This window comes from Panthera leo, chromosome C1, assembly GCF_018350215.1.
Source record: "Panthera leo isolate Ple1 chromosome C1, P.leo_Ple1_pat1.1, whole genome shotgun sequence".
NCBI classification, from domain to species: domain Eukaryota; kingdom Metazoa; phylum Chordata; class Mammalia; order Carnivora; family Felidae; genus Panthera; species Panthera leo.
In genome coordinates, this window is record NC_056686.1 from 118,502,605 (window position 1) to 118,527,998 (window position 25,394).

General features: G+C 49.1%; 1 protein-coding gene across 1 annotated transcript in view; it reads right to left on the reverse strand.

Moving 5' to 3' along the window:
- Nucleotides 1–22,572: 22,572 nt before the first annotated feature.
- Nucleotides 22,573–25,394, reverse strand: part of MARCO (macrophage receptor with collagenous structure) — a 39,952-nt gene continuing 37,130 nt past the window's right edge. The window contains exons 15-16 of the mRNA XM_042954252.1: nucleotides 24,975–25,151; nucleotides 22,573–22,833 (exon numbers count right to left, since the gene is read on the reverse strand). Of these exons, the coding sequence (XP_042810186.1) occupies nucleotides 22,703–22,833; nucleotides 24,975–25,151 (308 nt within the window). The 3' untranslated portion in view covers nucleotides 22,573–22,702. The remainder of the gene's footprint in view (nucleotides 22,834–24,974; nucleotides 25,152–25,394) is intronic.

The window sequence follows — 25,394 nt, forward strand, 5'->3', positions numbered from 1 at the left end:
AAGCTCCTTCAGGGGCTTTGTAGACGCCGTGCAAAGGGGAGAGGGTGTGAGAGCATCTGGAAGGGGAGAAACAGCGCCTGAGGCTCCTGGCAGTGCAGGTCTGGACTAGGGGTGACCCCCCACAGAGGCTCTGCAGAGGACCTTTCTCAGGTACTAATGGGGACCTGAGAAAATTTCAAGGAGGGGGCTTTTGGAAGCTGGGACCCATGCAGGCCCTGGTCTGGGCTTGGGGTGCCCTGCCTGAGCAGAACTCCCAGCCCCAGCTGGTCCCAGGTACTCCAGGGAGATTCAGAGAACTGCAAGGAAGGCACCCCAAAGTGGGGTCCCCTGGGGCACAGGGCCAAGGGCAGGGGTCTGCTTGCCTAGGCCTAAGGAAGCTACTTTGGGGAAAAAAAAAAAAAAAGCTTAAAACAAAAAAAAAATCAAAACAATGAATGAGATTTTGAGATTTTAAATCTAAGGGGCATGAAAAACCGAACTGTGTAAGAATTTCTCTGCTCTGCCCAGTGTTCACCCTAACTGCTGTGGGCCCGGCTGGGCTGCGGTTGGGGACACATGGGCTTGGCTGGGGTGGCAGTGGGTCAGGTCCCCAAGGGAGGCTGCTGTTTGCAGATTGAACTCAACAGGTTGGTGCCTCTCCCTGGGCCTTGTCTTCCCGTGCCTGTGCAGGGGTACCCAACCTGGTTGCACACTGGGGTTACTTGGTGATGTTCCCAGACCCGTGCCAGACCAGTCAAATCAGAATCTAGGGGTGTTCTGTGTTCAGGAAATGGATAAAGAGAGAGAATGAAAAAAGCATGGGCTTTGGGGACAGCAGGCTTGAGTTCAAATCCTAATTCTTTCACCAGTATGCTGTGTGACTTTCAACAAGTTAATTAACCTCTCTGAGATTCTGTTCCCTCCTGTGTAAACTGGATACCTCATAAGACTGTCATGAGTTCAGTAACGGAGACCATGAACTTCGGGCAGATATGTTTTGTACTTTCCGGACTGTGTGAACTTGGGCAATTATCTAACCGCTCTTGAACCTTCACTTCTCCAGTTTTTTTTAAAACAATGTTTATTTATTTTTGAAAGAGAGAGAGAGAGAGAGAGAAGGCAGGGAGGGCCAGAGTGAGAGGGGGACAGAGGATCCAAAGCAAGCTCTGTGCTGACAGCAAAGAGCCCAATGGGGGGCTCGAGCCCATGAACCATGACATCATGACCTGAGCCAAAGTCGTACGCTTCACCGATTGAGCCACCCAGGTGCCCCTCCAGTTTTTAAGTGGGTGTAATAATATTCCCTCACCACCACCCAGGGCTGATAGGATAAGACCAAGTATTTTAAATACCTAACATAGTGCCTGGCACCCAAGAAGGAATTAAAAGCAAAAGATTATTATCTTGCCCATGGAAACCGCCTTGAAGGGTGGAGTATCCAAATCCCCCATCCGGTTTCCGGCTGTCGCCGCTTCCCTGTCACTTTCCTGTCTGCCTCTCCCCGCCCCCCACCCTGACAACACACACCTCATCAATCCTTCTCTCCCCTAACTGCTCCAGTCATATTAATCTTCCTTGTTCTTTCTTATCTCTGAGCCTTTGCTCCTGTCAGGTGCGACGGAATGATCTCCCCTCTCCTCTCTGCCAAAGTAGGATGAGCGTCTCGTTCACGCCTTTGTCAAATTAAAATTTTCTCCATGGCAAAAAATACCAGGAACGAAGTAAAAGGACAAACCAAGGGAATAGATTTACATATTCTTATCCAGGCGATGTGAGGAGCTCTTACAAATTAGTGAACAAGCGTAATAACTCAGTTTTTAAAAACAGGAAATAAGCACACAGGCAGGTTGCAAGCAGGGACGTACAAACGGTCAATAAACATCTGACAAGAAGCTCCGACTCAGTTACTGAAAAACTCACAGCAGAACAATGAGGCGCCATTTTTCACAATTATCTTGGCAAAATAATGATGACAGTAGAGTCAGGCGAAGGAATGGGGAGGAAGACACAGCCGGGACTGTTAATGGGATTGTAAACTGGTGCAGCCTGTTTGACTGGCAGTTCGACAACTTTACCAACGTTTTCCAGGCTTTTCTTCGTTGAGAGGGCGGTGCCACTGCTCGGAGCTATTTTATGGTTGTAATCGCTCACACCCTTCACCTCATTCAACAAATCCGTAGTAGACTCCCGCTTGGTTGTCGTTGTCGGTTGTCGACAGGCGTGGTTCTTGGTGTTGGGATGGAGAGAGGAGAGCAAATCAGCTAAGCACCGGTTCGTTTCTTCCTGCTGCTGTAACGTGACCTGAAACAACATGGCTTTAGCACCTTACAGATCTGCAGGTCAGAAGCCTCACGGTCCACGTCATTGCAAATGGCAGGATTTCACTCTTTTTTGTGGCTGAGTACTATTCCATTGTGCATATGTATCTATATCTATGTCTATGTCTATATCTATATCATCTAATCTATATCTATATCTTCCTATCTCTTTTTAATCTACATCTGTATCTATATCTATATATCTATATCTATCTTTCTAATCTACATCTGTATCTATATAATCTACATCTGTATCTATATCTATATATCTGTATCTATCTATATCTTTCTAATCTACATCTGTATCTCTATCTCTATCTCTATCTCTATCTCTATCTCTATCTCTATCTTTCTAATCTACATCTGTATCTCTATCTCTATCTCTATCTCTCTCTATCTCTATCTCTATCTCTATCTTTCTAATCTACATCTGTATCTGTATCTGTATCTCTATCTCTATCTCTATCTACATCTACATCTTTCTAATCTACATCTCTATCTGTATCTCTATCTCTATCTCTATCTTTCTAATCTACATCTGTATCTCTATCTCTATCTCTATCACTATCTCTATCTCTATCTATCTCTATCTCTATCTTTCTAATCTACATCTGTATCTCTATCTCTATCTCTATCTCTATCTCTATCTCTATCTCTATCTTTCTAATCTACATCTGTATCTCTATCTCTATCTCTATCTTTCTAATCTGTATCTCTATCTCTATCTCTATCTCTATCTCTATCTCTATCTCTGTCTTTCTAATCTGTATCTCTATCTCTATCTCTATCTCTATCTTTCTAATCTGTATCTCTATCTCTATCTCTATCTCTATCTCTATCTTTCTAATCTACATCTGTATCTCTATCTCTATCTCTATCTCTATCTCTATCTTTCTAATCTGTTTCTCTATCTCTATCTCTATCTTTCTAATCTACATCTGTATCTCTATCTCTATCTCTATCTCTATCTCTATCTCTATCTACATCTACATCTTTCTAATCTACATCTCTATCTGTATCTCTATCTCTATCTCTATCTTTCTAATCTACATCTGTATCTCTATCTCTATCTCTATCTCTATCTCTATCTCTATCTCTATCTCTATCTCTATCTATCTCTATCTCTATCTTTCTAATCTGTATCTGTATCTCTATCTCTATCTCTATCTTTCTAATCTACATCTGTATCTCTATCTCTATCTCTATCTCTATCTTTCTAATCTGTATCTGTATCTGTATCTCTATCTCTATCTCTATCTCTATCTCTATCTTTCTAACCTACATCTCTATCTCTATCTCTATCTCTATCTCTATCTCTATCTCTCTAATCTACATCTCTATCTCTATCTCTATCTCTATCTCTTTCTCTATCTCTATCTTTCTAATCTACATCTCTATCTCTATCTCTATCTCTATCTCTATCTCTATCTTTCTAATCTACATCTGTATCTCTATCTCTATCTATCTCTATCTCTATCTCTATCTCTATCTCTATCTCTATCTACATCTTTCTAATCTGTATCTGTATCTGTATCTGTATCTCTATCTCTATCTCTATCTCTATCTTTCTAATCTACATCTGTATCTCTATCTCTATCTCCATCTCTATCTCTATCTCTATCTCTATCTCTATCTCTATCTCTATCTCTATCTATCTCTATCTTTCTAATCTACATCTGTATCTCTATCTCTATCTCTATCTCTATCTACATCTTTCTAATCTACATCTCTATCTCTATCTCTATCTCTATCTCTATCTCTATCTTTCTAATCTCTATCTCTATCTCTATCTCTATCTCTATCTCTATCTCTATCTTTCTAATCTACCTCTGTATCTCTATCTCTATCTCTATCTCTATCTCTATCTATCTCTATCTTTCTAATCTGTATCTCTATCTCTATCTCTATCTTTCTAATCTACATCTCTATCTCTATCTCTATCTCTATCTTTCTAATCTACATCTGTATCTCTATCTCTATCTCTATCTCTATCTCTATCTCTATCTCTATCTCTATCTTTCTAATCTGTTTCTCTATCTCTATCTCTATCTTTCTAATCTACATCTCTATCTCTATCTCTATCTCTATCTCTATCTCTATCATCTCTATCTTTATCTCTATCTATCTCCATTCACCAGTTGATGGACACTTGGGCTGCTTCCATAGTTTGGCTATCGTAGACAGCCAATGGATAGATTGGCTATTGATGCCGCTATAAACAACGGGGTGAATGTATCTTTTCAAATTAGTATTTTTGCGCGCTTTGGGTAAATACCTAGTAGTCCATTTGCTGGATCCTAGGGTAGTTCTATTTTTAACTTCTTGAGGGAACTGCATTCTGCTTTCCAGAGTGGCTGCACCAGTTCACGTTCCCACCAGCAGTGTGAACATGGATGGAGCTAGAGTGTATTATGCTCAGTGAAATAAATCAGTCAGAGAAAGACGAAGACCATATGATTTCGCTCATATGTGGAATTTAAGAAACAAGACAAATGATCATGGGGCAGGGTGGGGGGGAGAGAGAGAAAAGCCAAGAAACAGTCTCCTAACTACAGAAGACAAACTGCCGGTTCCCAGAAAGGAGGTGGGTGGCCAGGTGGGTGCACTAGGTGACAGGGATTAGGAGGGTGCTTGCTGTGATGAGCACTGGGTATTGTATGGAAGTGATGAAACGCTAAATTCTACCCCTGAAACTAATATTACACTGTATGCTAAGTGGAATTTAAATAGAAACTTAAAAAACAAGAAGCCCTACAGTCAAGGAATGCATCTCTTTGCCTTGTCCAGCTTCTAGAGGTCCCCTGTGCTCCTTCCCTGATGGCCCCCTCACCTTTACCCTGACTTTGACCTTCCTGCCTTCCTCTAACAAGGACACCGTGGTTACATTTAGGTCCCACCTGGATAATGCAGAATGCTCTCCCCATCTCCAGATCTTTAATGTAACTGTATGTGCAGAGTCCCTTTGGTCACCTAAGGTAACATATTCACGGGTCCTGGGGAATCGGATGCGGACGTCTTTGGGGATCTTTTTTCTGCCAAACACACAGCCTCCTGGAGTTAATATTCTGGTGCTTAAACACAAAGATATTCACGGCAGCATTACTTGTAACAGCAGAGAACTTGAAAAGCTTAACCGACCATTAATAGCAGACTAGTTAAATTGGTTATGATGCCTCCATTTAGTGGAGTCCCAGGCTGTCAAAGATCTGAGCAAGGTGGGGGCTGTTTGTAGTCACAGGGATCCATCTCGCAGATGCTTCGCTGAGTGAAAAAGTGACTGCAGGGCAGGATGAAAAGTGAGCTGACAGCTGAGTGGAAAGAAAAGTGCATATGCTTTGATATGCATAGAATGTATTTGGAAAGATACACAAGAAACTGTTAATGAGACCAGAACTGGATTGAGGGTTTGAGTCAGGGCGAGACTCTTCATAATATATCCTGTGGTATTGTTTTCCTTTTTCACCATTTGTAGAAACAACTTTTCAATTAAAAAGAAATCTAGCTAGGGAAAGGATGGAAATGAGACCATCAGTATCTTAGCGGCAACACCTATCACTTCCCAAAAGATCTGCCCCAATTCTCTTCTGACTGATATGCCCCTCGAGGGCATCCTAGAGCAGCTCTGGTCCTGGGAGGGCTGGCTGGAGGGCCCAGGCAGCTGGAAGAACACAGAGGTGGGACCTGAAGGCAAGAGGGCAGGCAGGAGATCAGCCAGGTATGATTCCTTCCTTCCTTCCTTCCTTCTGTATTTCTTCCTTCCTTCCTTCCTTCCTTCCTTCCTTCCTTCCTTCCTTCTGTATTCCTTCCTTCCTTCCTCCCTTCCTTCTTTCCTTTCTCCCTCCCTTCCTTCCTTCCATATTTCTTCCTCCATCCCTCCCTTCCTTCCTTCCTTCTTTCCTCCCTCCCTCTCTTCCTCCCTCCCTCCCTCCCTTCCTTCTTTCCTCCCTCCTTCCCTTCCTTCCTTCCTTCCTCCCTCCCTCCCTCCCTCTCTCCCTCCCTCTCTCCCTCTCTTCCCTCCTTCCTTCCATATTCCTTCCTTCCTTCCTTCCTTCCTTCCTTCCTTCCTTCCTTCCACAAATATGTACAGAAAGCCAGTGTGCAGGGCCTGAGTCAGCATTGGGAGGGGGAGCTGGGGGGTGAGGGGCACTCCCTGGAGCCTAATCTCTTAAAGTCCCCTCTCACTTCAGACCCACGAACACTTGACAGGCGCCCTGGGTCTGGGAAGTCTGGGCACCTGGGTACTCTGCCTCACCCTTGATGAAGTCAGATGTGAATTTTAGAAAACCCCTTGGGCTGGGAGGGGGAGCGGGGCACAGAGACCAAGAGGGGCAAGAGACGAGGCAGGGCAGAAGCTGGAGGTTGGTTCGGGGGAAGCGGGACAAAGATCTGGGTTAAGACAGTGGCTGCTGGGAAGAGGGAAAGGGTCTGAGGATGACCTGGTGACAGATGGAAAAGACTGGGGAAGCTGGAGGGACCCCTTGTCTCCTTTCTGAGAAGGGGCGTGAGGGGGACAATGGTCCTACTGTGAGAACGTGCAGGCAAAGGCACTTGCGGGATGCCCAGAGGATGATGACGCTGCAGGGGTGGACGAGGGGCCAGCAGCAGGGTCCTCACCAGAGGGACAGAGCGGTGGCGGTGCAGGGAGGGGAGGCGCCACAGCGACTGGGCTGCACTTGCATGCATGGCACCCCGCTCCTGCTCACCTCACTACCATAGAAATATCAAAGTCCTCTAAGATGATTCAAGCTTTACTGAAGAATGACAACACACACACGTCACTCACTCGCATTTTCTCTCTTCCTCTTCCCCCTCCTCTTCTTCATCTGCTTTGGAGGTGGCTTTGGGAGGAAGCAGATAGAGTTGGGGTGACCACCCCCAGCTACCACGTGGCACCGTTCCTACCAAAGAACGTATGGACAGCGAAGCAAAGAGAGAGTGAATATCAGTTTTTCAGGGCCAAACAGAAGAGAAAGAAGCTGGGGAGGAAGGCTGAAGGGGGTGGGTCAGGGAGACAGCGGGGTAAAGCTCCAAAAAAGTTTGAGAAAATGAAGGAGAGACAATGTTTCGAAAAACACATAATGCATTTTGAACTTAAAACACATTTTTTTTTAAAGGAGGCAACGGTTAACAGTGTCAGCTATCTCCTCTCTCTCTCTCTCTCTCTCTCTCTCTCTCACCTATCTATCCATTCATCCATCTGTCTAATCCATAGATACCTAAGGCATGTCTGCCAAGCACAAGGCATTATGGTAGAATCTTTAGGCAACGCTGTTAAAGTACCTATACTCTAGTTGGGTGACACTTGAAAACTAGCCATAAAATATTGAAGTGGCAGCTTACCCCTGAAGCCACAAAGGAAAAGATGGATAAATCTGACCACACACAAAAAATGAAAAGCTTTAGTCCAAAAAAAAACAAAAACAAAAAAACAAAAAAACCAAACCCTTCAGTACACACTGCAGAGGTATTTGGAGTGCATGTGACGGTCGGCCCATTTCCCTAATTTACATTGAAAGAATCATTGAAAGACCCCAAATGAGCAGATGTGAACAGGAAGCTCTTGAAAACGAAAGCCAATAGGAAAAGTAGTCTCAACTTAACTCACAATTAAAAGAACGTGATTTAAAACAGCAAGGAGACTTCAATAATCGCACCTCCAGCTTGGCAAATCTTAAAATGCTCATTACTATCAAGTGTTGTCCAAGGTTGGGGGAAATAGGTACCCTCTCACTCCCGGTGGCAAGTCAACTGGGAAACCTTTTTTGGAAGCGCCTTTAGGACTATGTCAGCATTTAGAACACATACCCCATTCGACTCAGCATTTCCACCACCACAAGGTATACCAGTAGGAACACACTCAGGGCAGCACCGTTTGAAGACCGCAAACTACCTAATATCCATCGACTGGGGACGGGAGGGATGAGTCATTTTGCATCTCTGTTGTGGAATATCGTGTTAGCCATTAGGAAGGATGGGGTATAATAGAGAACAGTGTGTCTAGAATTATGCCATTATGTTGATAAAAAGCTTAGGCAGTAAGCTGTATGTGGATTACACTCAATTTGTTTTGGAAGGATACATGTGAAACTGGTAACCGTTTCTGTCTTAAAACACTGTATGAATGGTTACTCCATCAGGCCAGATGAGAAATGCAGGAGCAGGTCTTTGGATGGAAATCATGAGTCTGGCTTTTGCCTGTTGAGTTTAAGGCATATTTAGGGGGAAGACAGAGAGGGGCTCAGTGCAGACAGAAAGTCACTGCTATTATCTACTTTATGTTTTCAAGTACTATTTCAACTCTCTACTGTGTGCGTGTATTACTGTTGCCTTGTAACAGATTTTAGGTAAAATTACATACTAAGGCAATAATGGAGTAGTTGGCCCAAGGCTGCATGTGAGAAACATTGAATTGCTCAGCCAACAGGGGCTGGGATGGGAGGGCTGTCTGGTCACCCCTCTGCACCATGTTGTTTTTCTATTTTGTGAAGTCCTTATGTTACTGCGTATTGTTCATGGAGGTCCTCAGGAAAAGCCTCCCCAAGATGCCCGAGATGTTCCCCCACCACCATTAGCAGCCCCCGCCATCTTGCCCCAAGATACAGACATGGCAGGTTTGTTCTGAGCAGCTTCCGTTGCATGGTGATCCTTACATGTCCAAGTATTGTCTTGGCCAAAGACAAAATGAGTCACTAACTTGGGTAACTGTGTGTGTGTGTGTATGTGTGTGTGTGTCCCAAGGTGGCACAGCTCGGTGAGTGGAAGGAGCCCTGAACTGGGGACAAGGAAACTTGGGTTCTAATCCAACTCAGCAGTTAACCCAGCTGTGTCTCAGTGCCGATCTCATTGCCTCTCTGGATCTCCCTCACTTGCCTATAAAATGAAAGAATCCAATTCAAGTCACGCCCTACAAAGATCCTCGTAGCCCAGACATTCTGGTTTTGCCACATTTCTTTCTAGACCCCATTGCAAGCCTTGGTTATATTTTCCTCCATTTCTCTACTTTCCCATAGAGCCTCCTGTAGAGCTGAGCCAACAGAGGGCTGGAGTGGTTGGCATCCTAGGGTGGAGAGTTTGCGCCTCGAGTCAGTCACATGTCCTCGGATTGGGACTCCGTTTCTGCTTCTTACCAGCTGTGTGGCCTGGAATAAGCTGATGATCTTTTCTGAGACTTGGTTTCTCCCTGTATAGAGTACCCTCAAGGTGGTCATGGAGATTAGAGATGCTTCCTCTCAGGGGCCTGGCACACAGTAGGTGCCCAATAAAAAGGGAAATTCTTATCACTGCACCAGAAAGTAATGACAGGAGGGCACAGAATGTCTACGCCCTCACCTCCTTCAAGGCTTCTCAAATGCCCTTCCTTCAGGCATCTGTGTTGCCTCACTGTTGACTGTATGAGTCATGCCCTATTGGAATTGTCTCTGGATACCCCCATCTTCCTCATTAGACTCTGAACTCCTGGATCACGACGTTCGCCCCCCGATCTCTAGTACTTGGCACGGTGGCTAGCACCGAGAACTGCTCTACAAACATTTGTCAAGCTAGTGTAGCCACGTGCAGGCTTGTGGGGCCTGCAGGCTTTGGACGGTGGTTTTGCCCCTGGCCCACGCTTTGGTCCGGACCACCTGTCCCAGCTCTGATTGAGCTAACCCAGGAGGGTCCTGTACAGATGGGGGTGAGGAGGGCAAACTGATGGAAGCTAACCCAGGGAGGAGGTTCATTTTCAATTAATCGCAGCCTCTTTTGTCAATGACAGGAGGGGCCACAATCGGCATCACAGAATTGCTCTAATTACCTCTGAAAACTCTCCACACTTCGGATGCTCTGGGAGGGCCTCCGCAGCGGGCCCAGGCAGCCCTGATGACTCCCTCCTCTCTTCCCCAGTTAGTCAGCTCCTCTGGGGCGTCCCATAGGTCAAACTCAAGCTTCTCTTTTCCACGACCTGCCCTGTTCCCAAATTCTCCGTGTTGGTGACTAGCACAGCCACACTCCTGGGCACCCCAGCCAGGAATCAGCCTGGAGTCCACCTTCCATTCTGGGCATTGAGGGCCCATCCTGTGCCCAGGCCCCTGTCCCAGCCCTGGTCCTCTCTTGGCTCGGCTGCTGAGCCAGGCCCCTCGCCGGCCTTGCCTGTTGAATGTCCAGCCCCTACACCCTCCTCACCCAGCTCTCCCTTTCTACAACAGCTTTGCCCCGGCCTCACTCCTCTGGCTAACCTCGATCAGCCTCCCATGAGCTCTGTCACCTCAGGTTCACCATCCTGCTCCATGTCCCTGGACCCCATATTAGATCCTCTAGTTGTGTGTTGATGATTCCTCTCCCCGGCTGGACCGAGAGCTCTCTGGGGTCCTGGCTGTGATGGGCCCTCTCTTTCTCCCCTCCCAGCCCCTGCTACAGGGCTCCTGGTGCTTAGAATGTGCCTGGGCAAGTTTTGTTGAAATGGAATTAAATCCAACACCCTCAGAGAGAAAGAGGCTGAAGAGAGAGCTTTCTTCAAGGGAAGGGAGGACGGCTGTCAAATGCCGGGAGCACCTCCTGATGCCAGAGAGCTCGAGACGTAACCAGCGGCTGCAGACCGGCTGAGACCATGCGTGAGCAGCTGCTTAGGAGCGCATTTGTTCCCCTGCCCACTTCCCAGATGGCACACCCATGAGATTGTTGGCATGAAGGCCCCTCCTGGTTCTTTGCTGTCCTCGCTGGCCAGTCCTTGGATGAAGCCCCTACTTGGGGAGTCCTGCATGCACAGACTATTGGAGATGGTAGGGGGCTTTGCAGTGACCTAGTCTCACCCTTCCTTGTCCGCTAGAGAACCCAAGCTCTTCAGAAGCCCCTCCATCAAATCTGCCGGAGGACCCACCGCCCGCCCAAATTCTTTACCCGGGAGTGTGGGTATGAGAAGAGGATTGCCAGTGCAGGAGAAGAACATGAACTTCTAGGTCAGCTTGTGTTTAGACCATTAGCTCTGCTGCATACCTGCTTGCTGGGTGGCCCTGGGCAAATAAGGTAACCTCTCTGAGCTTTGGTCTGTCTCCTCAGTAAAATGGGAGTTATAGACGCTCATGGGATTGTTCCGAGGAATTAATGCATATGAAGGACTTCATGGAGCACCTGGGTTGAGTGCCCAACTTCGGCTCAGGTCACCATCTCACAGTTGGTGAATTCGAGCCCCGTGTCCGGCTCTGTGCTGACAGCTCAGGGCCTGGAGCCTGTTTCCCCCGCTTGCGTTCTGTCTCTCTCTCAAAAATAAATAAAGATTAAAAAAAAAAAAAAAAAGAACTTCATATGGTACCAGCTCATAGTCAGTGCTTAATAAACGGAAGTTTCCCTACATCCTAAGGGAAACGGACCCAGGTACGTGCCTTTTTGAAAGCATTCTGTCCAGGGCCAGCTGTAGATTGGTTATTCCCGGGGAAGGTGAGGAAGGAAGGAGGAAGGACTTTAGTGGAGGCCCGGGCCGGGCACAGACGAAAGGCGTGTGTTTCTTCCGAGGCAGGTGGGTTGAGACCCACCGGCCAGCCGACCTTGGCCGACCGACCGCAGCGTCTGGAGGTCTGTACACGGGCAGAACCGCGGAGACCGAGGCAGCTGCCTGGCGGGCTGGGCATGGCCTGCAGCGCCCCCTCGTGCCCACAGCGAGAAGGCAACCTCCCAAACCACCACCGGATCTGCTTGTCCCCAGGGCTTGTGCCCTGAAGGGAGAGCAGGGTCCTGTCAGCAGGCCCTGAAATCAGAGGCAGGATATGTTTAGAGGAAAGGAGAGGCCTGAAACCCACCCTTTTCCAGACCGCTCCTCAACAGCAGCTCTGCCATCACCTGCAATGGTCAGTCATTGCCCAGCATATACCAGATTCTTGCCCCGGGGAGCGACAGCCTGTGTGCATTAAGCCCCTGTTATGCCCCTTGTTGTATTCTTCCCAGTCCCGGCCATAAGGGCCAGAGGGCCAGAGAAGAGGTTTCATCAGCTTATCAAAGGACTGCAATAAGAAATCCAGATAAAAAATGCCATTTAATGTGTATCTTAAACTTGGAAAGTTCTTGTGTTATCTTTTGCATGACTTTGACGTGCACTTACTGGGGAGACACCATAAAGCTGTTTCGCATGTGTTATGAAGACTTTACCACAGAAGGGCACCTGGGGGCTCAGCTGGTTAAGCGTCAGGACTCTTGCTTTTTTTTGGCTCAGGTCATGATCTCTTTGTGGGTTCAAGCCCCGCGCCCGGCTCTGTGCTGACAATGCAGAGCTTGCTTGGGATCCTCTCTCTCTCCACCTGCCTCTCTCTCTGCTCCTCCCCACCTCGACACACACACACTCTCTCTCAAAAATAAATAGGGGCACCTGGGTGGCTCAGTCGGTTAAGCGTCCGACTTTGGCTCAGGTCATGATCTCGCGGTCCGTGAGTTGGAGCCCGGTGTCGTGCTCTGTGCTGACAGCTCAAAGCCTGGAACCTGCGTCGGATTCTGTGTCTCCCTCTCTCTCTGCCCCTCCCCCACTTGTGCTCTGTCTCTCTCTCTCTCCAAAAATAAATAGACATTAATAAATAAATAAATAAATAAATAAATAAAAGATTTTACTATGTAGATTTGGGAAGCAGGGCTGAAGGAAGGAATTCCAATTGGGCCCTGGGTCTGGCTGGGGTTCAGAGCAAAGACCCCCCACATTCCTGGGCCGGCCCAGTCCATTGCTCTGTCCTGAGAATGTATTCACTTGTGGCTTCCCCCATGGACCCTGACCGCAGGGGACAGGAACTGGGCCGTTTATCTTTGTGTCAGTGACTCCCTCGTAGAAGGCACAGGTGAATGAATGTCTGACACATTGCAGGGGAACGTGCAAACGCGAGATGTTGAGATTGGGAACAGGGTGGCTCCCAGTGGAAAGGGAAACAGAGGTGCAGCACCGTGTTAAGTAAGAGGGGTCCTCGCCAAAAACGCCTTTGAATTGTCATTAAGGCGTCGGCAGCCATCGATACAAGAGACACCCCCCCCCCCAAATCTGTTGGGTTCTCGGGCAACGGGACTTGACTGGGAGGTGAGCAGTGGCATGGGGTGAGGCCCAGAAGGGCAGAAAAGGAGGCCAGGGGGGCGCCTGGGTGGCTCAGTCGGTTGAGTGACCAACTTCGGCTCAGGTCATGATCTCACGGTTTGTGAGTTCGAGCCCCGCATCAGGCTCTGTGCTGACAGCTCAGAGCCTGGAGCCTGCTTCAGATTCTGTGTCTCCCTCTTTCTCTGCCCCTCCCCCACTCATGCTATCTCTCTCTGTCTTGGAAATAAATAAACATAAAAAAAAAAATCTCATAGAAAAGGAGGCCGGGGCGCGAGGCTCAGCAAAGGCATCTTCAGCAGAGTGCACGGAGGGCCACTTGACCCTGGCATCAGACATGCCTGGGTTCAATTCTGGCCTCAATTCTGTGCACGTTTTGTGTGACCTTGAACACAGACCTCCTCAGCTCTAGAACGGTTTCAGGAATCTTCACCCTGTAGGGTTTTTTTTGTTGTTGTTTTTTTTTTTTTTTAAGTGAAGGCTAGTTGACACACAACGTCACATCATTTCGGGACGTACAGCCTAGTGATTCAACAAGTCTATTAACGTGGTGCTATGTTCACAAATGCAACTGCCATCGGTCACCATACAACACCATCCCCGTTCCATCGACCATATTCCCTAGGCTGTGCCGTTCACCCCCACGACTTATTCATTCCACACCCGGAAGCCTGCGCCTCCTACTCCCTTTCACCCATTTGGCCCATCCCCCACCCCCCACCAATTATCAATTTGTTTTCTGTACTTAGGGTCTGTCTCTCGCAGGTTGTTTTGAAGATCAAATGAGAGGATGAGTGTCTGGCCCAGGGTAAGCCTCGGTGGATGGCAGCATTTCCAGTAAAGGCAGCAGTGGGCTGCACGCCCCCCCCCCCCGCCCCCCACCCAAACCCCAGAGTCAGATCCTTCTCCCTTGACACTTCCGGCACCCGTCCCTCCCCGCGTTCAGCCGCTGACCTTGGTTCATGCCTTTTGAGAACATAGAAGCAATCAAATGAGAACTCCACCCGTCCCTCATCTTCCCAATACCCAATGCACGGCTTCTGCGTCTTTATTCGGATTTTCACCTTCCTTCCTCTTGCCATGGAAGAGCTCTCCTGCTCCCACCAATTGCTCTGAACCCCTCTGACCTCTAGCCCTTGTAAGGACGTAGCTGCTGAAATTCTGCCCTGTCTCCCGATTTACTACTTTCTCCCTACCTACTGGGTCCTTCCCATCAACATACAAACAGGACTTAGTATATCTTGTTGTTAAATACAAAGTCCTCCCCTGCACGCCTCGTCTCCTCCAGCTGCAGTCCCCTTCCCCGTCACAGCCCAGCGCACCCTAGGTGTTCTCTGGACCCCATGCCTCATGTCCTCCAAGGGGCTTGTGCTCCAGGACACACAGAGAGGGGGACCAGGACTGAAGGTCTGAGCCCAGGATGGGGAAGACGCTGGACCCTTTGATGGTGCATCGTGTGCTTTTACCGTCCACTTTAAATAACAATCTCTCTTCTGCTTACGAATATACATTCATGGTATATATTTATTGTCATGGTAGACAACTCCCAACGCATAGAAATATAGAAAAAATACAATAAAAACCAATGCTAAAATAAATCAAAAATAAAATGAAATCCATCAGGATCCTGCCAAAGAGAAATATTTTGGTGCATTTGTTTCCAATTTTTTTCCCAAAGCGTATACATTTAAAAATTTATTTATTACATACACATACACCTTACATACGTACACACACATGATATATACACACTATGTGCCGGGCACTATGCTGAATAATTGGAGGACACTACTAAAAACACAGTTCCTGCATACACAGCAGAGAGAGGCAATGAACAGTCTTTTTTTTTTTTTTTTTTTTTTTTTTTTTTTGGAGAGAGAGAGAGACAGAGAGACAGAGCGTGATCAGGGGAGGGGCAGAGAGAGAAGGAGACATAGACTCTAAAGCAGACTCCAGGCTCTGAGCTGTCAGCATAGAGCCCAACATGGGGCTCGAACTCATGAACCATGAGATCATGACCTGAGCTAAAGTCAGACGCTTAACTGACTGGGCCATCCCGGTGCCCAGAACGGTTCTGAACTATGCTGAGTGCCATCTTACTGACTGGATCTGGGCATATGGGGATCAGAGGAGATGGGGCGGGAGGAAAAGTGGGGGCGAGGAGGGATGAATGGCCACGGCTGTTCTGAGGGACTGTGTGGAGCTCCTCAGGCTGGAGAGTAAATTTGGGCCAAGTGACAAGAAGCGGTTCAAAGGCCAAGAGGTCAGTGGGGCCAGATGACAGAGGGCTCCTTCTACCACGGATGGGAGAGGGGACCTTCTTATAATGGCAGTGGGTGTTCTTTGAAGGGTGTGAAGCAAGGAGAGTGACCAGATGTAAGGCCACTCTGGCCGCTTGGGGAGAATGGCTAGGAAGAGGCCAGACTGAAGGGAGAGAGACCAGCTGGGAGGTGAGCATCACATAGGCCCCTGATGGGAGCTCGGGCTGTGGTAGAGGCAGGGGTGGGAGGTGGGGGGACTGGTGGACACACTCAAGAAGCATCTGAGGGAGAACTCAGACATCTGCGGCGTGTGATCGACTCTTGGTTAGGGGTGGTGAGAAGGAGAAAACTGATTTTATTAAATTGTGGTCCTTCTGTACATACTGTTTTATAGCAAGGGAGACACAGAATCTGAAGCAGGCTCCAGGCTCCGAGCTGTCAGCATGGAGCCCAACACGGGGCTCGAACCCACAAACTGCAAGATCGTGACCTGAGCTGAAGTCGGACGCTCAACCGACTGAGCCACCCAGGAGTCCCTAGACTCCTATTTAAATTGCCATTTCTCTTTTGATTGTTCTGAACACCTTTAACATAAGTTAAAGGTGCATCTGTGTGGCTCTGTGGCGTTATGCACAGTGCTCCACGGATATACTTCTGTGGGTTTGTAGATGCCTAATTGGCCCAGTTCCACCCCCTCTCCCATACATGCGTTTTGTCCCTTTGCCATCCTCCTACTGAAGGTGGAGGGAACATTCCTGCCCAAGGACTTTGGGCTTGGCCATTGTGACTTGCTCTGGCCAGCGAAATGTGGCCAGAGGTGACAACGTGCCGGCTCTGAGCCTGGGCTTTAAGAAGTATCCTGTATTCTTGCTTATCCTTTGACGTTGCTGCCTTTACCAGGAGACAAGTTGTGGAGGGAATACAGGTGGCACAGCTGGGCCTGATCCACAGCGAAGAGCTTAACCCAGCTGGCCCTGCAGCTTGAAGCAGCGCCCCCTAGTGGAGCCCAGCCTGGATCCGCCAATCTCCAGCCGACCTGCAGGTGCAGTATAAGAATTCTAACCTACCAAATCTTGGTGTGATTTGTCGTGCAGCAATAACGAACCAATACAGGGGGCATTTCTTTTTTTTTTTTTTTTTTCAACGTTTTTTATTTATTTTTGGGACAGAGAGAGACAGAGCGTGAACGTGAACGGGGGAGGGGCAGAGAGAGAGGGAGACACAGAATCGGAAACAGGCTCCAGGCTCCGAGCCATCAGCCCAGAGCCGGACGCGGGGCTCGAACTCACGGACCGCGAGATCGTGACCTGGCTGAAGTCGGACGCCTAACCGACTGTGCCACCCAGGCGCCCCACAGGGGGCATTCCTGATTCGTTCCTTTTTCTGTTTCAAAAAGCTCAAGTCACATCTCGCCAAATTCCCCTCCCCCACACCCGGGAGATCCATCTGTATTTCTATTTGCAGTGGTTAATGGTGTTCTTTTCCTTCCTCTTTGACCAACACCAAAGATTTTTTTTTTAATTGCCAATTTGACATTCAAATAAATGACCTCATGGGTTGTTGTTGCTGTTGCTGATTTTTGCATTTCTTTAATTGAATGTAATGATGAACTTAAAACAATGATTATTGGACCATGATCTCTTGTGAATTGATGGCTTATATTCCTGGGACTTGATCTAATTGGCCTCTGATTGCTCCACTACAAAGGGGAACTGAAGAGTGTTTAAATGAAAGAATTCCTCGAGTTCTGATCCCCTCCTCAGTCCCAAAGACTTAGAACATCCCTATCAGGGGAAGGTTGTTTGCATATTATTTTAATGCAGGCTCCCATATGGCAACAATACACATTTCCTGAATGGTTCCCGAGTCCAACATGGTGCAAAGGAAAAAGTGCATAAGTAGAAGACCTGGGGATGAGTTTTACTGAGCAAAGAAAAGTCGCCTTATGTCTCCCAGCCTCAGTTTTTCCATCTGCAAAATGGAGGTATTAATGAAACATTCCATCCGATGCGGCGGCGAAGGATAATCGGCACAAAAATATAACGCATCCAGCATAGTGCATATCACACAGTTGGCTCTCAGAAAATCTTAGGTTCTGTGCTGATTTCTCTTTCCTTACATGGATGGGCCATTGGGATTGAGTGAAAAGAAAGATTTGTCTGCAGCAACAGTTGTCAGAAAAGGTTTCCTAAAGGAAGTACAACGTCAACTGGGCCATACAGGGTGGAAAGGATTCTGGAGTGGTGGGTGGAAGAAGATACAATATTCTAGGCGTGGAGACAGGTTACAGTGGAAGCTTGGAGTCAAGCTGTTCTCATAACTACTGTTACTCAGTTCCCAGTATGTACCAAGAGCACGGGCAGTTAATCCATGTGAGGCACTATATTATTTTTATTTTTATCATCATCATCGTCATTTTCCCCCCTTTACAGATGGGGAAACAGAAACTCAGAGAGGGTATGTGACTTCCCCAAAGCCACACAATCGGTCATTGGTGCTGGGATTTAAATTTGATCCCAAACCCCACACGCTTTCCCCCAAACCACCCCCAGTGGCCACGCAGGAGAGAAGCCATCCTTCAGCTGCGGGAGCACAGGAGCCTCCGGCCTCTGGGCGGCGACTTCCGGATGCACCTCCACTTCCTGGTCAAGTCCGCGCACTTCCGGGGCAGCCTGGCTAGGGACTGAATGGGGCAGGGGACAGTGTAGGGCCTGAGTATTCCTGCCCAGCACGGGATGCTTAGAGGGGACCGAGTCATGTCTGCATGTGGGTCTCCGTCTCCAGTGCCTTTTGTCTTTCACAGGCCTTACCCCCAGTAAACGTCTCCCACTGCCAGCTCTGTCTGTGTAGGGCCCTGGAGGACCCACGGACCCCATCTTAGTGCATCCTACCCCACAAGCGTGGGAGGGCTCTGAGAACACCCTCTTGCCTGGGGCACAGGGCCCAGCAGGGCAGTTGGGGGGAGGCAAGGGTCGAGGGGTGGACTGTGGAGGGTGTTGAAGGATCATAGTAAGGAGCACAGAGCATTTACCATGTGCCGGGCACCATGTGAAATGCTTTCTTTTTAGCTATCATTTTGATTAATCCTCACAAGAACTCTGAGAGGGAGGAATTCTTACTATATTTTATAGACAAGGAAACCAGGGCCCAGAGAATTTTTTTTTAATTTTTAATGTTTATATTTGAGAGAGAGAGAGAGAGAGAGAACGAGCGGAGGAGGGGCAGAAAGAGAGGGAGACGGGGCAGGCTCCATGCTGATAGCAGAGAGCTCCATGCGGGCTTGAACTCACAAACTGCGAAATCATGTCCCGAGCCAAAGTCCTACGTTTTACCGACTGAGCACCCAGGTGCCCCCCGGGGCCCAGAGAATTTCAACACCTTGATTGTCCAGGTAAAAGCCTGTTATAGGCTGCCCAGCCCAGGCAGCCTGGCTCCGGAACCTTCCCTCTTAGGTGCATCTCTATGGTTGGATGCCAGGGAGCTCTCTGGGCTTTCCCTGCTGGGCAGGGGAGTGATGGGGGCGGGGGGTGCAGATTGTGCACAGAGGGCCATCTCTGTCCTGCTGGGCCAGGGGGCCCCGTGCTGGTTTGTGACCTGCGGGCCTCAGCCAGGCCACAGCATTTCCAGGAAGAGGAAGCAGGAGGGAAGAGGATTACTGCACATGAACAGCAACGTCTGGCAGAGGTTAGGCAGTCATGCCCAACATTCAGCAGCCCCAGCCCAGCCTAGTCTGCTCTCGGGCGGTTGAGGATGCTGTCATGCTAATTTTACCCACTTCCCCTCCTGCCCCACAACCAGCCCTCCATCAGCCGCAGAACCAGCGTGCCCACGCTGCGGCCATGTGCCCCGCCCTGCCCTGCCCGGCGGAGGTTCTGGAAGGAAGGTTTTCTCAGCTTAGCTTGGTCTGAGAGCTAATGAGGGGAGCTGCCTGGCTGAGGTGCGGGCGGCAGCAATTTTCCTTGGTCTCTTAAATGTTACTGGTGCCAGACAGACCTGGGTTCAAATCTCTGCCTCTTACTGGCTGGGTGTCCTTAGTCGAGTTAATTGTGTTAGGGGGTTACTGCTACATAGCAAACCACCCCCAAAGCCAGTGGCTTTAAGCCACAGCCATCTGTGATTGCCCATGCGTTTATGGCTTGGTTGGACAGTTAGTCCCTCCAGCGTGGGTCAGGCTTGACCAGCCTTGGCTGGACTCCCTCATGTGACTGGGGCCTAGGCTGGCTGGTGGAGGCTGGCCCCAGCCGGGGTGACCGGACCCTGCTCCACATGCTCATTCATCCCCCAGTGGGCTAACCTGGACTAGTTTTCATCACATGATGAGAATTCCCAGAGAGAGAGAGAGAGAGAGAGAGAGAGTGTGAGAGAAGAGACCTGGCCTCTGTTGACGAGCTGCAGGGTCACGTTGTGAAGGCCACGGATGGAAGGGTGATGAATTGGGAGCCACGTGCCGCGGGTTTATAAGATGAGAATAGTATCACTTGCATCGCGTGATGCTCTCGGCTCCCTGTCCTTTTCGGGGATGTCACTCACGTGCTGCCACAAGACGGGGCACAGGAGAGGTGCAGGGAAAGGAAGTGTGCTACGCTCACAGGTCCTAGTGAGACAGAGTCACTGCAGGCCGAGGGGCCGCCACATGGTGGGGAGTGTTCAGGTTCAGGGAACAGGTTGAGCCATACAGGTGGGGAGCAGAGAGACCGAGGACCCATGGGCAAGGGCCTTTATGGGGGGTCAGGGCGGTGCACAAGCAAAGGGCGTGAGGGCTCTTCACGGGTCCCCTTTGGTGTTTGACTATCACCAGGTCATAGTCGTGGGAGGTGGGAAGGGGCACCTGTGGCAGGGGGCCACCTTACCATACCGGTACACCTGGTCCCCTGGGCTGGGTGCTCACAGCGTGTTTTGTGGGGATGTTGATGCAGCAGGGAGATAGGAACTTTTAAAATTTACAATGCACCTAGTAAACCATGAGCTCCGTGAGTTTGTTTTGAAAGCTACCCTTATAAAATGTAAACTACCAAGGATTAGACTCACCTTTGGAGAAAGCCGTTCCTTCCTTTCCTTGGGAAGGGGTTTCAGTGGGGAGGTCCTCTGTCACAATAATTAGAGTACGATGCACAACATTTGAGGGAAGACGGTGATGCCATCCCAGGGCAGAAAAAGCTGAGTGCTGGGTTTAGCCTGCCTTCTTCCTTCCTTCCTTCCTTCAGGGAGTCGATCAGAAAACAGATAGCAAGAGCCCGTTGTGTGATGTGTAGGAGATAGATCGATTGTCAGGGGCACTTTCTTGTAAGCCATGTGATGCATGTGGCCCACTGCCTCGGGGAATGGGGAGCCTTTGAAGGCCTTAGGTGGGCATCAGCATGGTTTCTTTGTCATTTCTAAAGATCTCTCAGGCTGCTGCCCAGAGAATGAAGAGGTGGCTGATGGGGTGTGGTGCAGGGAAGAGACTGATTAGGAGATGTTCCAAGCATCTGGACTATTGGTGCTGTGGCCTGAACCGTCGTGGTTGCAGAGAAGGAGCCAGCTGGATGGGCTGGAGAGATGTTTTGAAGGCAGGGCGGTAGAATTAATGGGACTGGGTGCCTGGTGCTTGAGGGGTAAGGGATGGGGAGGCGTGGGCTTTGGCATTCAGTTTCTGTCTTGGGCCCTGATGGAGGGAGCCATTGGCTGAGATGGGGACGCAGGAGTGGCAGACGATGAGTCAGACCTTAGCTTCCTGACCTTGAGACACCCACATGGAGGTGGCTGGTAGGCAGATCTGTATGACTAGGGCTTGGGAGAGAGCTTTGCACTTGGAGTATAAGCTAGGGAGTCAATAGCTCAGGGATGGAAACCAAGGCCATAGATGGCAAGTGACTGTGAGCCTAGGCCTTAAGGAGCATCGTGTGTGCCTGCTTACATTTTTATGCTGCTGCCTTCACCAGGAGACAAGTTGTAGAGGGCATCTAGGTGGCAGGCTGAGCCTGACCCTCAGTGAAGAGCCAAACCCAGCTGGCCCTGCAGCTTGAAGCAGCGCCCCCTCGTGGAGCCCAGCCTGGATGGGCCAGTCTCCAGCCGACCTGCAGGTGCACGAATGAGTAAAAACTAAGAATTCTAACCTACCCATACTTGGTGTGATTTGTCGTGCAGCAATAACTAACCAACACAGGGGGTGTTCCTGATTCGTTCCTTTTTCGGTTTCAGAAAGTTCAGCTCACATCTCACCAAATTCCAGCTTCTCCATCCCGCAGAGATCCACCTACGTGTTTATTCGCGGTGGGTAACTCCTAGGCCCGGGCCTTCCATTGCCCCTCTGTGGGTTCTAACCTTGGCTCCCCTGTTTACAAGTGACCCTGGGCATTTTGTCCGAATGCCCTGAGGCTGAGCTCCCCATGGGTCTGGTGCAAATGATGATACCTCAGAGTCATATCACACATGCATCTCACTCTCCCAGATTTACCATTTACCCAAAGCATTTATAGTGGACAGAGAGAGAGAGAGAGAGAGAGAGAATACTCGTGAGAGTGCACTCAGAAAATATATAACCCAGGGGAAGCTGAAAAGGGAGTCAGAAGCCAAGTTGCGCAAAGCATGAGCCCCTCCACCCTCTTGGTTTAATTCAGTTCATTCAGTACATGTTTACTGAGTCCCTACATGGGTGAATAAAACAGACAAAAGTCCTTATTTATGGAGCTCGCATCCCAAGGAAACTAATTTTCATGCTTAAAGGCGCCATTCCTATTTATCACGCACCATGATGTCAACCACATGCCAACGTCCTCACTCGCTGGCGAACGGCCCCAGTGCTGGGGCTGAATGATGGTCATGCCTCACACTGACTTCGGGCACTCTTCGGTTTCCACATCGCGTTTAGATCCCCCGAGTTGAGACGCCACTGTCTCCCCGGGAGAACTCAGTGAAATGTGTGCGTGGAGTGGGCTCATCTGTAAGGGATGAGAGGTAGGAACGAGTGATTTCGGCCCCAGCCAATGACATTACCAGCTAGTGCTTTGAGCTTTATTAGTGATCCCACCCCAGAGGGACCCCTCGGAGAGCAGTGGCCCTCCCCCAGGTGAGCTGAGTGCCCATGCCTGCAGACACTTTGGGAGCGGAAGTGGAGGGGCTGTGGGGGGTCAGCTGCATTCCACGCCTGCGTCTTCACTGTGGTTGCAGTTGTGAGAGCCCCAGCTATTCTTGTTGCAATTCCACAGGGTCCCTTCTGTCCCTTGACATGCAACGTTATCCAGCCAGATCTGCCCAGTGCCTGGAGATACGGAAGGCGAGGAGAGAGAGGAAAGCACAATTAGGGTCAAACTTCCATTTGTGGGTAGACTGCCAATTTCCCTTGCATCCACTCAGGCCCAGGGTGCTGACAGCTGGTCTAGTCTCTCTCTTTCTCTCTCTCTCTCTCTTTTTTTTTTTTACTTTTTTTAAATGTTTATTTATTTTTGAGAAAGAGACACAGTGCGAGTGGGGGAGGGACAGAAAGAGAGAGAGAGGGAGACACAGAATCCGAAACAGGCTCCAGGTTCTGAGCTGTCAGCACACAGCCCAATGCGGGGCTCGAACTCACGAACCGTGAGATCGTGACCAGAGCCGAAGTCGGACGCTTAACCGACTAAGCCACCCAGGCACCTCTCGTCCACTCTCTTATGTTAACTCCGCTTCTATTCTGCTTTCTACCCTTTGGCAAAGGTCTCACCCAAAGATTAAATGAGATAGATTAAGATACATTATGATATTCAAGCTGTTATTAATTATTATTACTTAAGCTATGCACTGTTTGAAATTTCCTCCTAGGGGCTCCCAGTGTTTACCTCTTTCCTGCTGATTCACAGCAGCCATACCTACCTTCTTCAAATGGCCTTTTATTACCAGGCCATCCTCTGGCTGGAAAGCATTCACACATTCTTCAAAAACCCCTAACTTCTGATATAAATGATTTCAGATCAATAGCACAGGGAAAAACAGCAGGATGACAGAGTCCCCACTTACGATGGTCTGATTTATGACTTTTCAAGTTCACTATGGTTCAAGAGTGACCCACGTTCAGTAGAAATCATACTTGAGAATTGTGAATTGTGATCTTTTCCTAGGCTAGAGACATGCGGGGTGGTGCTCTTGGGGTGCGGGCCAGCACGAGCTCTCAGTCAGCTAGGCGACCACGAGAGTCAACAACCGATAGACTTAGAGCCCTTCAGTACCCAGATGGCCATCCCGTTCATCACTTTCAGTATGGTAGTCAATCAATTACAGGGGCAAGTTGACAACATTATAAGTAGGTTTCGTGTTAAATAATTCTGCCCAACTGTGGGCTCCTGTAAGTGTTCTGAGTATGCTTAAGGTAGATGAGGCTAGGCTATGATGTGTAGGTGAGGTGTATTAGTTGCATTTTGTGCACAATGTTTTCAAATTAGGATGAGTGTGTTGAGATGTAACCCCATCGTAAATCGAAGAAGATGTGTATTCAGTTACAGTAATTTATACTACAGTGTGGCCATCTATATAAGGGTAATCTACATGAGGAAAATATATCCTTTAAAGTAGTGTCACAATCCAACTGGAACTCAGATTAAAAAGCAGGTGGGTGCTGGGGCACCTGGGGGTCTCAGTCAGTTGAGTGTCCGACTTCGGCTCAGGTCATGATCTCATGTGGGTTCGAGCCCCTCGTCGGGCTCTGTGCTGACAGCTCAGAAACTAAAGCCTGCTTCAGAGCCTGTCTCGCTCGCTCTCTGCTCCTCCCCCATTCACGATCCCTCTCTCTCTCAAAAAATGAATAAACATTAAAAAAGAGAGGAGGCATTTTGGAGTAGAGTAAGGGCAGAGAGTATTTAGAAGTGTGGGCAGGAGAAGCCAGCCTAGTGTCCCTGCCAGGTCAGCTCTTGTGGCCAAAGAAATGATCTCAGCCTGGGGTCTTCTTGAAAGTTTGGACCTTTTGCTGAAAGACACAGGACATCTTTCCAAAACGAACTTTAGGAAGTCCCTGCCCCAATTTATTTTCTCTTCCTTTTGCACCTTCTCCTTAAAGATGGTCACAATATGGAATGTCCTCTTGTCTAGTTCCCAGAAGACTGAGAGGAACCCCCGCGTTTGCCCGTCCTGCAACTTCTCTGTCCTTCCGGGGCCAGCGCCTCAGCTGGCCTTCAGAGAGCCATGCCTCGGCCACGGAGCGACCTGGCTTCAGGGAGGCGCAGACCGCGATCCAGGCCAGGTCAGCCAGAGCCCCGACCAAGACTTTGCCGTCACTGTTGCGGAAGACAAGTCCTCTCTCTCCTGGGGCCGCCAACCTGGAAGGCTGGCAGCCAGGGGCACTTTTCAGATGCTTAAACCAATCCCTCTCTTTTAACCCAAACTCCCTGAGTCACTTGGAACCGAAGGGAAGGCCTCAAGGAAAGACGCACTCACCAGGTGCCACATTGACAAGGGCCCTTCCCCTGGAGTAGCCCAGCATGCGGCAGAAGACAGTGGCATCTGAATGGTCCCAGTCGTCGTCACAAATTGTCCCCCAGACGCCGTTATAGTAAACTTCAGCCCGGCCTCGGCTGCTAGTGCCGATAATCCTGACGGACTCCACGGATTCACCTGGGTGAAAGACATACATGGGAGAGGTGAGGAGAGCAGTCTAGGGCTTTGCATGGATGTGTGCTCTGCCTGTCCGTTCTTGGAAGCTCTGTCGTTAGGGAAGAGCCAGCCCCCCGCTTGGCCGTCACCAGAGCAGGGAAGATCCCACATACGGCACAGGTACGACCCGGCCGGCAGCCTCCATGCACCTGCAGCTGGCCTGGCCTGGCCTTGTGGGGAGAAGAAAAGGAAAAGTTGAGGGGG